Here is a 10,709-nt window from a genome sequence, read left to right as displayed (position 1 = left end):
TTTACAGAAATAACCGATACTATTTATACTAAATAAATTAATTTGTTATACTCTGTATGTACAGTTAAAATTAATATTCTTGTGAAATATTTGAAATTACAAAATATCTGACATACTTAAAATTCATATTATTAATTGCACAATCTAACACTAATTCGAAATTTATTTCTGGATTCATTTGTACAAGAATATTATATCTTGGTGATGGTTCTTCTTTTGTCAAGAAGGTATGTAAGCTCCTTCACTTTGTAAACTCTTTGGAATATTGTGAGTTCAACAGAACTTTAGTAGTAGTTGGCATGTCTCTGAAGGAAATGCATGTAATTTTCTAATCTTGTCAACAAATATTTGATTTGTGTTATAAAGTGTAAATTGTAAACTCGGTGTGATACAGAAGAATGGGATAAAATAAAAGAAAATCGTAGCAACAGATAGTACTTCATCAGTGATTTAGTCATCTGGAACCCAGTAAGACCAAATTTCAGCTTCAAGAATGTACCCCTAGATGCAAGAACTGGAGCCAACAACAAGGAAACATGAAGATAAGTAAAAAGTTTTTCTTTTGTATATCTTATGCCTCTGGAAGTGAAGACACTAAGAAAAATTTAATACTGATGTGTGGGAGGATAAGATTACAATTTGGACGTGCGAACTCACAGTTTTCAATGGTATAACTCAAAAGACACAAAAGTTCAATTTGGTTCTACTTTTTTTACACTACTTTTCTTCCACCACTGCTCCTTGGTGTCTGTACTTCGAGAAATGGGCTTTCTGTGACAATTATTGTGGAGTAATAGTGTACTCTGTTCTGTTACAGTGTGTTTTCATTGTATTACTGAATAAACTCAAAGCAGTGGTTGGCAGGTACATGTTTGCAGCTTCTGGAACAACAGGAACAGCGACCTATGTTTGATTTTTTGCACCAGCATGTGTGTTTGTGAGAGGGGGGGGGGGGGGCAGCCAATACTTGGAAAGCGATGGCCAATGCAACACCGTTAACAATTTTTAGATTGAGAGATGTATAAACTTAATACAAGGAACCAAAAAGCGAGTCATGTAAACTTGGTGATTTGTGAGACCAAGCAGTGTATAAATTGTGGATTACATTTAGGAAATAGTTCGCAAATGTGATGTGGCAGCTGTTGAACTAAAAATTAGTTATTCCAAAAGCCTATATCATCGAATATGTATAATTAGATTCTAAAAATCTTGGAAGAGTAGTGTGACTACAGATGATATTTACATGTCAGCTGTTAGTTAGTTTGCCATTCACAGAGTATTTTCATCTTCATGAGTTAATTCCTTAATAAATTTGTTGTGGCCCCTGATTGAGTCCTGTGAAAATCTATTTTCAGACCCATCATTTGAGTTTCATTTCCTTGTATTTAACTCTTGTCACCTATCTAATGCCATAACTGGCACTATAAACAATTGAAGTGTTTGAACAGATCGTAATTGTATGTGTGGTGCATTGAATATCCATCCTTTATTAGTAATTTTTGAGAGTGTTTCTCATAGAGAATGTTTCAGTTCTAATTTGATATTAATTCTAAACTTCACAACAGTCAAAAGACGCTGTCTTCACTAGCCTATATTTAGAAATTTTATCAATTAACATTAATAAAAAAGTATAATCTTAAATATGAATTAATATTTCATAACTATGTGGTACATTTTTTCCATAGTAACTAATGATGTTGGGACTTGCTTAAGAAACGGTCTAGACCCATGAGACGGTGGTTTCTCCACAAATTTGATTTTCACAAATATCTATTTTTCTCAAAACTTTCCTTCTGTGGTGTGGAACCTAATATTGTCAGTGCCTCAGTTATATGTACAGCTAAGACAAATGAGGCACTTGAGAAGGAAGCACTCCTAAATATTGAAACATGGATCCTGACAGAGAAAACAGAGTAAAAACTCATCATTTATGAAAATAAAATACTGAGAAAATATATGGACCAGTGAAAGAAAATGACCAGTGGAGAATAGGGAAAAACAGAGAACTTAGACAATATTACACACTGCCTGACAACATAGTGAGTGTGAAAATTAAGAGACTAAGCTGGTATGGCCATGTGAGGAGGAGCGGAAAGATCACGGTAATAAAGGCTGTAATGGATGGAGAAGCTGAAGTAAAGAGACCACTGGGACAGCCGAGAATGAGATGGAAGGATAATACCGTGGGAGATATGCAGATTCTGGGTCTGGGAGATGAAGATGCAGATGACAGGAGTGTGGAAGGCTGGACTGAGCGAAGCGAAGGATCAGCTGCAGTTTGTGTGGCCAGTATAATCAATAGCCACAAAACAATCTTTCTGTAAATAAATCTAAAACAATCCATGGATGGTTCAAGCCAAAATGAGTGAAATATATAATGTCAACATTACATTAAATAATGAGGCAATTAAAGAAGCAAGCAGCATATAATTTTTAGGAAATATTATAGGTAAGTATTTGACATGAGTGGAACAGATAGATGTACTATGTACATGAAAAGATAAACAAACAGACTTTCATTTTTTGCAAAACAGCAAGAGTTGTGGATGATAAAGTTCTCAGGACTATGGACTTGCATTCCCACATCTGTCGTACTGTATTCATATATGGAGAGTGCACAACATAGCTACTTAAAAAGAATATTTAAAATTCAGAACACAGCAGTGAGATGCATAGTAAAAATGCCACCCAGACAAACTTGTAGATAAGCTTTTGTATCCTATAATATTATGACATTGTGCTCTCTCTCTCTCTCTCTCTCTCTCTATATATATATATATATATATATATATATATATATATATATATATATATATATATGTGTGTGTGTGTGTGTGTGTGTGTGTGTGTGTGTGTGTGTGTGTGTGTTTTTCTGAATCTTATGGATATGGGAGTAAGTAATAAACGCCCTAAATGAAGATATATATTACCACATAACAAGAGGAAAGGAAAGTTTTTGCTCAAGACACCTAAATCTCAAACCAACAATGACTGCTCACAATGAAGCAGGCAAATGGTTTTTTAACAAGGTATCAAAATCAATTAAGGAGTGAAAGGAATTAAATTTATTTAAAAATCGGTTAAAAAGGGGATCTTACAGATAAGTCTATGTACAGTATGACTGAGTACAAAATATCAAATTAAATATCAGCTGTTATATTGTACAAGAATATATACATATAGTACCTCATGTGGGGTTGTTGGTACCCCCATCGGGCACCTCCCTGGGTGTCAGGTAGGGGAAAGCTTCCTAGATGTAATGTTGTAACCGCAGGAACAAGCCAAGTCTAATTGCAGTACCTTAAGAATAGTACGTGGGACGAAGTTAAAATTGTAGCGTGGGACGCCAGGCGTGGCAGAAGGGCCAGCCGAGGCGGCACTCGAGCTGCAGGGCAGCTGGGTGCTTTGATAAGAAAGTAAACAGCCGGTAGATACAAACGAGGGTCTGTGCAGGGACTCATGATAAGCATTCAATTAAGAATATCAACAGTAAGCATTCCTGGCTAGAGAGAGAGGTCTGGGAGTGGAGAGAGAAAGAAAGAGGGCCCTTGGTGGGGACCGCACTACGTCACGAGGAGCCAATGAAGGGCTCAGGACGCAGTGCGTGACCATATAGGGAGAGGCGCCTCTGCCCCTCCACTCAGCCTCTGAAGAACAATAGCAACAACAATGTTTTAACGCTACCAAATAAGGGCACGTTGCCTTCGACGCTACGTCAGGCCAAGCGCTGGCGGGGTCGGAGGGGAAACGTTAACAAAACCCGAGAGCACGCCGCTCTGGGGAGCGAAGTTGTGTCAGGTGAGAGCAAAGTTGTGTCGGGTGAGAGCGAAGTTGTGTCGGGTGAGGGCGAAGAGTTAGATAGCAGCAGCCGACTTGGGCTGGGGAACGGGCTGTAGGCAGGCAGCCGGAGATAGTCGCTGGAGAGCGTCAGGGCGTAGCCGCGGGACGTCTAACGTAGGGTGTTAAGAAACGTTGCAGAACTTCTAGTAGGCAGTCGGAACGGTGGAGTCAGTCACCGTCTCTGTATTAGACTTGGCCTTCCTGTGAGTGCAACCACTGTCAGATAGGACGATTTGTATTCACTTAGAATAAACTGCAATTTGTTAAAGTTATCACGACTTTAATTTCTATCACCTTCCTAGCCTTGTGAAAACCAGGGATTATTACATCTTAGCCAGATCAAAAGTCTCCCTCTCATTACGGTCAACCGGCTAAAATCCCATCCACGAACCGTGTCGCCCAATCCCTCGCAATACCCACGCTTGGGACGCGACATAAATAAAAACTTTTGGTGCCAGGTGTGGGGTTATCACAGAGGCGCATAGGCAAATAGGAGGCAGAGACATTAGATTTTGCTACAGCGACTGTGGCAATTGGCAGGAAGTTGTGGCGACTCGCAACTTTCAGCATTAGTAGCACCAGTACGTTAGAGTCCAGAAAGGTAGTCCTCGCGGGTGCAGGGCAACGCAGGACAGCGGCAGCGCGACGCGGAGCGACGAGGCACAGAGGTGCCTAAGCAGCCGGCGTTCGAGTCCGGGGGTCCGGGCCGAGCAGCAGCAGAAGCGGCAGCAGCCGTAGCAGCGGCAGCCGAGGAGAGCGACGGGGTCGGCACAGCCCAGCAGAGCGGCGGCCGGCGCATCGCAGCAGCGCGGGACAGCGCGGGCGCAGACACAGCGCGGAGCAGCGCGGGACAGCGCGGGCACAAAGAGAGCGCGGAGCAGCGCGGGACAGCGCGGGCACAAGGAGAGCGCGAAGCAGCGCAGGACGACGCGAGCCAACAGAGCAGACGGCGCACCACAAAAGAAGCGGTAATTGTAAAACTGTATTAAGAATATTGTATTTTGTTGTGTAAAGTGTTAACTTAGTTAAGATGCCCCTAACTAATGAAGTTGCGTCATCCTCCAGTAGTGGTAAGATGTCAGTGAAAGAGGCCCTATGTATTGTGTCGAAAGTGTTCGAAGGGAACAAGAAGGAATTAAGAGAATTTATCGAAAACGTAGATGCAGCTTTTGAATTAGTAAAGCCTGAGGAACACGAAACGTTATTGAAGTTCGTGAAAGCAAAGATAACCGGTGAGGCCAGGTCGAGATTGCAGGTGCGTGAACGTACAGGTACGTGGCAAGAGGTGAAACACGTTTTAGAGGAAAATTATGCCAGTAAGCGTACTATAGACTACTACGCATGTAAAATTTTCCAAGCCAGACAGGGACAAGGGGAACCGATAGCAATGTGGGCAAGTAGAATTGATGAAATGCAGAGAGACTTTCGTGAAGCGGTAAATAGAGTTACGGCCAGAGAAAACTTGAAAGGTGCAATAGAACTAGTTGACTCTTTAGGAAGAGCGTGTTTTATTCAGGGTTTAAGTAATGACAGAATACAAACCATAGTAAGAAGTAGAGGCGATGAAATCACGTTGGCAGCAGCAGTGGAGTTGGCACTGCAGGAGGAGAGTGCGATATTGTCCATGAGAGAGCGGGGACTAGCCCCGAGGGTAACGTACACTAGAAATAAGGAAGCTGTAAAAAACGTGAGAGAAAGTAAAGAGTTGAAATGTTTCAATTGTGGGCTGAGAGGTCACATAGCGAGCAAGTGTAGGAAAAGCAGGCCAGAGCATAGAGTACGAGCCATGACAGGTAAAGAATTTACAAACTTTTGCTATGGGTGTGACAAGCCGGGACACACAGACATGGAATGCAGGGTGCGGTTAAGGAAAGTTCACCCGATAGATGTAAGGGAATTCAGAGGGAATCATAGAGAAACCGATGGAGGGTTACGAGAGTGGAGATGTCCACAGTGTAATTTACCAGGGAACTGCGGAGTTCCGTGCACAAGAGTAAGAGATGTTGCGTGCTTTAAGTGTAAGCGGCAGGGCCACTACGCGAAAGACTGCCACGAAGGGCCCTGGCACGCCTGGAGAAAAGGCAGGGTGCCAGTATCGAGCAAAACAGGAAAGGTAGTACAGGGAAACTAAGAGGCGGCAAGGCCGCGCAGTCGGGCCTTGTTGCAATAGGTAAACCCACAGTGAGGGTAATCGACTGTGCAACAGAAAACGACGTGGTAATGTTGTACTGCGTAGAACTAAAGAAGTATTTAAAGTTGCTAATAGACACAGGAGCACAATTGTGTTTGTTAAAGAGGACGAGCATTCCGGTAAAGAGTAGGCTGGGGATCAATGAAACAGAAAAGCTTCGGTTAAAAGGTGTAACGAGTGAAGCCGTTAGCACAATAGGCACGGTACAAATAAACTTAAGTATAGACGGATCTGAAGAGGTGAAACAGAAATTTCACGTGTACGGTAGAGGTTTAGACATTCCGTACGACGGATTGATAGGGAGAAATTTCTTAACACAGCATAGAGTCAAGCTGGACTATGCGGGTAAAGTAATAAGACTAAAAGGGCGAGATATACCCTTAGTAGTAGAGGAAGAACCAAAGGGACAAGAGATAGAAGCAGATTCAGAAATAGGCGGGGAGATAGGGCCCCAGGAAGAAAGAATAATGTTGTTGGAAGTGGACGGAAAGGTACCACGGGGAATCGAAAGAGAAATGGTCATACCGAGGCAGGAGATGGCACAAGGGGTACATGTACCAGAGTCCTTAGTAAAAGTGCGAAATGGGAAATGCATTGTAAGTGCATTAAACGTGTCAGAGGACAGAGTTCGACTAGGAAATGTCAGATTAGTAACGGAAGAGTTAGAAAGAATAGCGAAAGTACGCGAAGTAAAATGTAGCACTGAAGCAGTAGGTAAGACGGAAAGTCGTGCTAGTGTGTTGCGAAGGCAACTCAGAATGGATCATTTGAATGTCGAAGAAAAGAGCGCTCTAGCAGAGGTCTGCACGGAGTACGGAGATGTATTTCTTCTACCGGGGGACAAACTGTCCTATACTTCTGCAGTGAAACATAGAATACCGATTGCGCCGGAACACGCGGGGAAGGTAGTGAACGCTAGACCGTACAGGATCCCTGAAGCGCAAAAGGAAGTGCTAAGAGAGCAGATAGAACAAATGCTGAAGGATGACATAATTGTCGAAAGCAAGAGCGCATGGAACGCACCGTTACTGTTAGTTCCAAAGAAGTTGGATGCAAGTGGCAAGCAGAAATGGAGAATAGTAGTGGACTACCGACAATTAAATGACATCACGGTAGGCGATGCATTTCCACTGCCGAATATCTCCGATATCCTGGATCAATTAGGGCAAGCCAAGTACTTCTCGACGCTTGACCTTGCAAGCGGGTACCATCAAATATTGACGGACGAGAAGGACAGAGAGAAAACGGCATTCAGCTCAAACTATCAGCATTACGAATACAAAAGAATGCCGATGGGACTGAAAGGAGCCCCAGGATGTTTCCAGAGACTAATGAACACAGTATTGGCAGGTTTACAAGGTGTTAAATGTTTTGTCTATTTGGACGACATAGTATGTTATGGGAAAAACCTGCAGGAGCATAACGAAAAACTCCGGGAGATATTTGACAGGTTGCGAGAGCACAATTTGAAGTTGCAACCGGACAAGTGTGAATTTCTGAGGAAGGAGGTAATATTCCTAGGTCATTGTATCACGGACAAGGGAATATCACCGGATATGGCAAAGGTGGAGAAGGTGAAGTTCTTCCCACAGCCGAGAACAACAAAAGAACTAAAAGGGTTTCTAGGATTGATAGGTTACTATCGACGTTTCATTGCAAATTTCAGCAAAATTGCGAAACCTCTCCATGAACTCTTAAAGAAAGGAGTAGAATACCAATGGGGAGAACGACAGAAGAATGCGTTCGAGGAACTGAAAGAGAAATTAGTGAATCCTCCGTTACTTCAGTATCCCGACTTTACGAAACCGTTTATAATCACAACGGATGCGAGTAACGCAGCGTTGGGAGCCGTGTTATCGCAAGGGAAAAAGATTGGCGAAGACTTGCCGATTGCATATGCATCAAGAGCACTGAACAAAGCAGAACTGAACTATAGTACAACGGAAAAAGAGTTGTTGGCTATAGTGTACGCGGTAAAACAGTTTAGACCATACGTGTATGGGCGAAAATTCACAGTGGTGACAGACCATAAGCCACTAACATGGATATTTAGTGTGAAGGATCCGAGTTCGAGGCTCCTAAAGTGGAGATTGAAGCTCGAAGAGCACGACTACGAGGTAGTATATAAGCCAGGAAGGCTAAACAGTAATGCAGACGCGTTAAGCCGGATAAGGCATGAAGGAAAGGAAGAGATAAGTTCAAAGCGAAACGTGGAGGCAGAAAGAACCTCCGTAGCACAAGCTGAGGCGGAACAGAGTTCCGTAAACGTGCGGCAAGCGCAAGTGTCAGGTGAGATGGACCAGGAAACAAATAGTAATGAGGAAATTAGCCCCGAAGAAAAGGAAAATATATTAAAGGAGATGCACGATAATCCCTTGGGAGGGCACCAGGGAATGCATAGGACATTTGAGAGGATAAAAGCGTACAAGCAGTGGCGCGGAATGAAGCGGGACATTGAGAATTATATTAGGAAGTGTCCATCATGTCAAAAGAACAAAAACACACAAATGAAAACAAGGATGCCTTTAGAAATTACAGACACAGCTGAAACAGTATTTGAAAAATGTGCAATGGATATAGTGGGTCCACTAGATGTATCTAGTACAGGAAAAAAGTACATGTTAACATTCCAAGACGATCTGAGTAAATTCACAGTAGCAGTCCCTATTGACAAGCAAGACGCTGAAACTGTAGCAGAAGCATTTGTAGAAAATATAGTATTAAGGTATGGGATTCCATCAGTTTTGTTAACAGATCAAGGATCAAATTTTCTGAGTGATGTGTTTAAAAGTGTATGTAAATTGTTGAAGGTAAAACGTATAAATACTACAGCGTACCACCCTGAGTCAAATGGTGCTCTAGAAAGGAGCCATAGAACGATTGTAGAATATCTCAGACACTTTGTAACAGGAGATCAAAGTTCATGGGACAAATGGGTGCCGTATGCAATTTTTGTGTTCAACACTACACCACACAGTAGCACAGGTTATACACCATTTGAGTTAATGTACGGAAGAAAGGTTAACATACCAGGAGTACTGCAGCAAGAAACACCGCAGGTAAGTTACGATTATGATTCGTATGTAAATAAGCTAAGAGCACGAATGCAGGAAGCCCATAGAGTGGCTAAAGATTCTATTATAAGGAGTAAGATAATCAGTAAAGGACAGTATGATTTGAAACAGAATCCAAAAGAATTTAATGTAGGGGACAAGGTGTTATTACACAACGAATCAGTGAGACGTGGTAGATCTCGGAAACTAGATTCGCAATGGAGAGGTCAATTTCAAGTGTTAAAAGTGGAAGGTCCTAATGTAGTTATAAGAGTTAAAAGAAACAAAGAAACAAAAGTACATGCCAACAGGCTGAAACAGTTCTTTTAAAATTTCAGGTATGGCATTCAAGTGGCAAGTGGTGCAACTCATCATAGTGGTAGCAACATACAGCTTCGTTGCGTCAGGATACGAAACGAACGAATTCAAAGTAACCTCAATACCAAGTTCATCAGGACTGTATTACGATCACGTAGGACAACTAGAGATATACAGTACCACATGGAGAATAGTCACATATGTTAACTTAGATGTAATAACAGAAAGATTTCAAAAAGCAGAGAGGTACGGTAAGGCAGCGGTACAGAGGTGCCGTGACACATTGAAACAACTAAATGTTGGATTAATAGAATGTAGAGTATTAGATCAGCAGGTTACACATCACGTAGAAAAGATTACAGGGCTACAGCAACTCGTACAGCAACTCACAAAACACGAAACCAGAAGAAAGAGAGGAGTATTCAACTTCGTCGGACAGGTAAGTAAGATACTGTTCGGGACATTGGACGAAGCAGACGCAGCGTACTATAAGGAAAGAATAGATGCTATGGAAAAGAACTCTGAAGGGTTGCTGAGGTTAACTAAGGAACAAGTGGCAGTGGTAAGGGCCACATTAGCAGGAGTAAACAGAACAGTCTATACATTAGAATCAAACGAACACATTCTAAGAACAGGCATGCAGAGACTAGAAAGGTTCATGAAGGAATACGTAAAGGAGACAGATATAGGTTTCAAACGAGTAGCAACTTTTGCCACTGTAACGGAACAAGTATTGCAATTAGCGGCAGTGTTTGGCCAAATCGAAGAAGAGTACGAGCAAATGATAAATGCCATTGTAAATGCTCAAAAGGGAATACTTCAGCCTCACATCATTAATCCAGTACAAATTGTGAAGTATCTAAGTTTAATCCGAGACGAATTAAAGGACGTGAAGTTTCCTGTTCCTCTCGCGGAGTCATCAGGCTACCTCTTGTTAAGAATAATCGATCTAGATGTTTTTATTTCCGGTAGCATACTAGGGTACGTAATTAATATCCCTTTAATAGACAATAATAATTTCAATTTGTACAGAGTTCTTCCATTACCAAAGGAGATTCCAAATATGAAAGGGAGGTACATATACATACAGCCAGAGAAAGAATTTCTACTGATAGATGAATCCAAAAGGCAGTACGCGAAACTTTCTGCGGATGATTTAAAATGTAAAGAATTGAGTAAGAACAAAAGACTGTGCAGACAGTCATTCGCGTTGCTATCGACATTCGACCATGAGGAATGCGAAGCCAAGTTATTACAACCGGTAAGAGAAATTCCGGAAGATTGTGTGCGAAAAATAGTCGCACTGA

At 42.0% G+C, this 10,709-nt stretch overlaps 1 protein-coding gene across 1 annotated transcript; it reads left to right on the top strand.

The window, feature by feature from the left end:
• The first annotated feature begins 4,915 nt into the window (after positions 1–4,915).
• LOC124586473 lies at positions 4,916–9,461 on the top strand. The gene is made up of 3 exons (XM_047131417.1): positions 4,916–5,491; positions 8,842–9,090; positions 9,423–9,461. Exons 1-3 carry the CDS (start codon positions 4,916–4,918, stop codon positions 9,459–9,461), a joined length of 864 nt encoding a protein of 287 aa, XP_046987373.1.
• Positions 9,462–10,709: the final 1,248 nt, after the last annotated feature.

Source organism: Schistocerca americana, chromosome 1, assembly GCF_021461395.2.
Source record: "Schistocerca americana isolate TAMUIC-IGC-003095 chromosome 1, iqSchAmer2.1, whole genome shotgun sequence".
In the NCBI taxonomy this organism is placed as follows: Eukaryota; Metazoa; Arthropoda; class Insecta; order Orthoptera; family Acrididae; genus Schistocerca; species Schistocerca americana.
The sequence above is the reverse complement of the archived record's forward strand: the minus strand, read 5'-3'. Positions and strand labels throughout refer to the sequence as shown.

Bases quoted from the DNA above. Each gene is read 5' to 3' on its own strand.
- LOC124586473 (XM_047131417.1), top strand. From the start codon at position 4,916: ATGTCAGTGAAAGAGGCCCTATGTATTGTGTCGAAAGTGTTCGAAGGG. The intron at 5,492-8,841 runs GTAACGTACACT...AAATTGTTGAAG, and splicing joins AGCGGGGACTAGCCCCGAGG to GTAAAACGTATAAATACTAC. The intron at 9,091-9,422 runs GTAAGTTACGAT...TTAAAATTTCAG, and splicing joins TGCAGCAAGAAACACCGCAG to GTATGGCATTCAAGTGGCAA.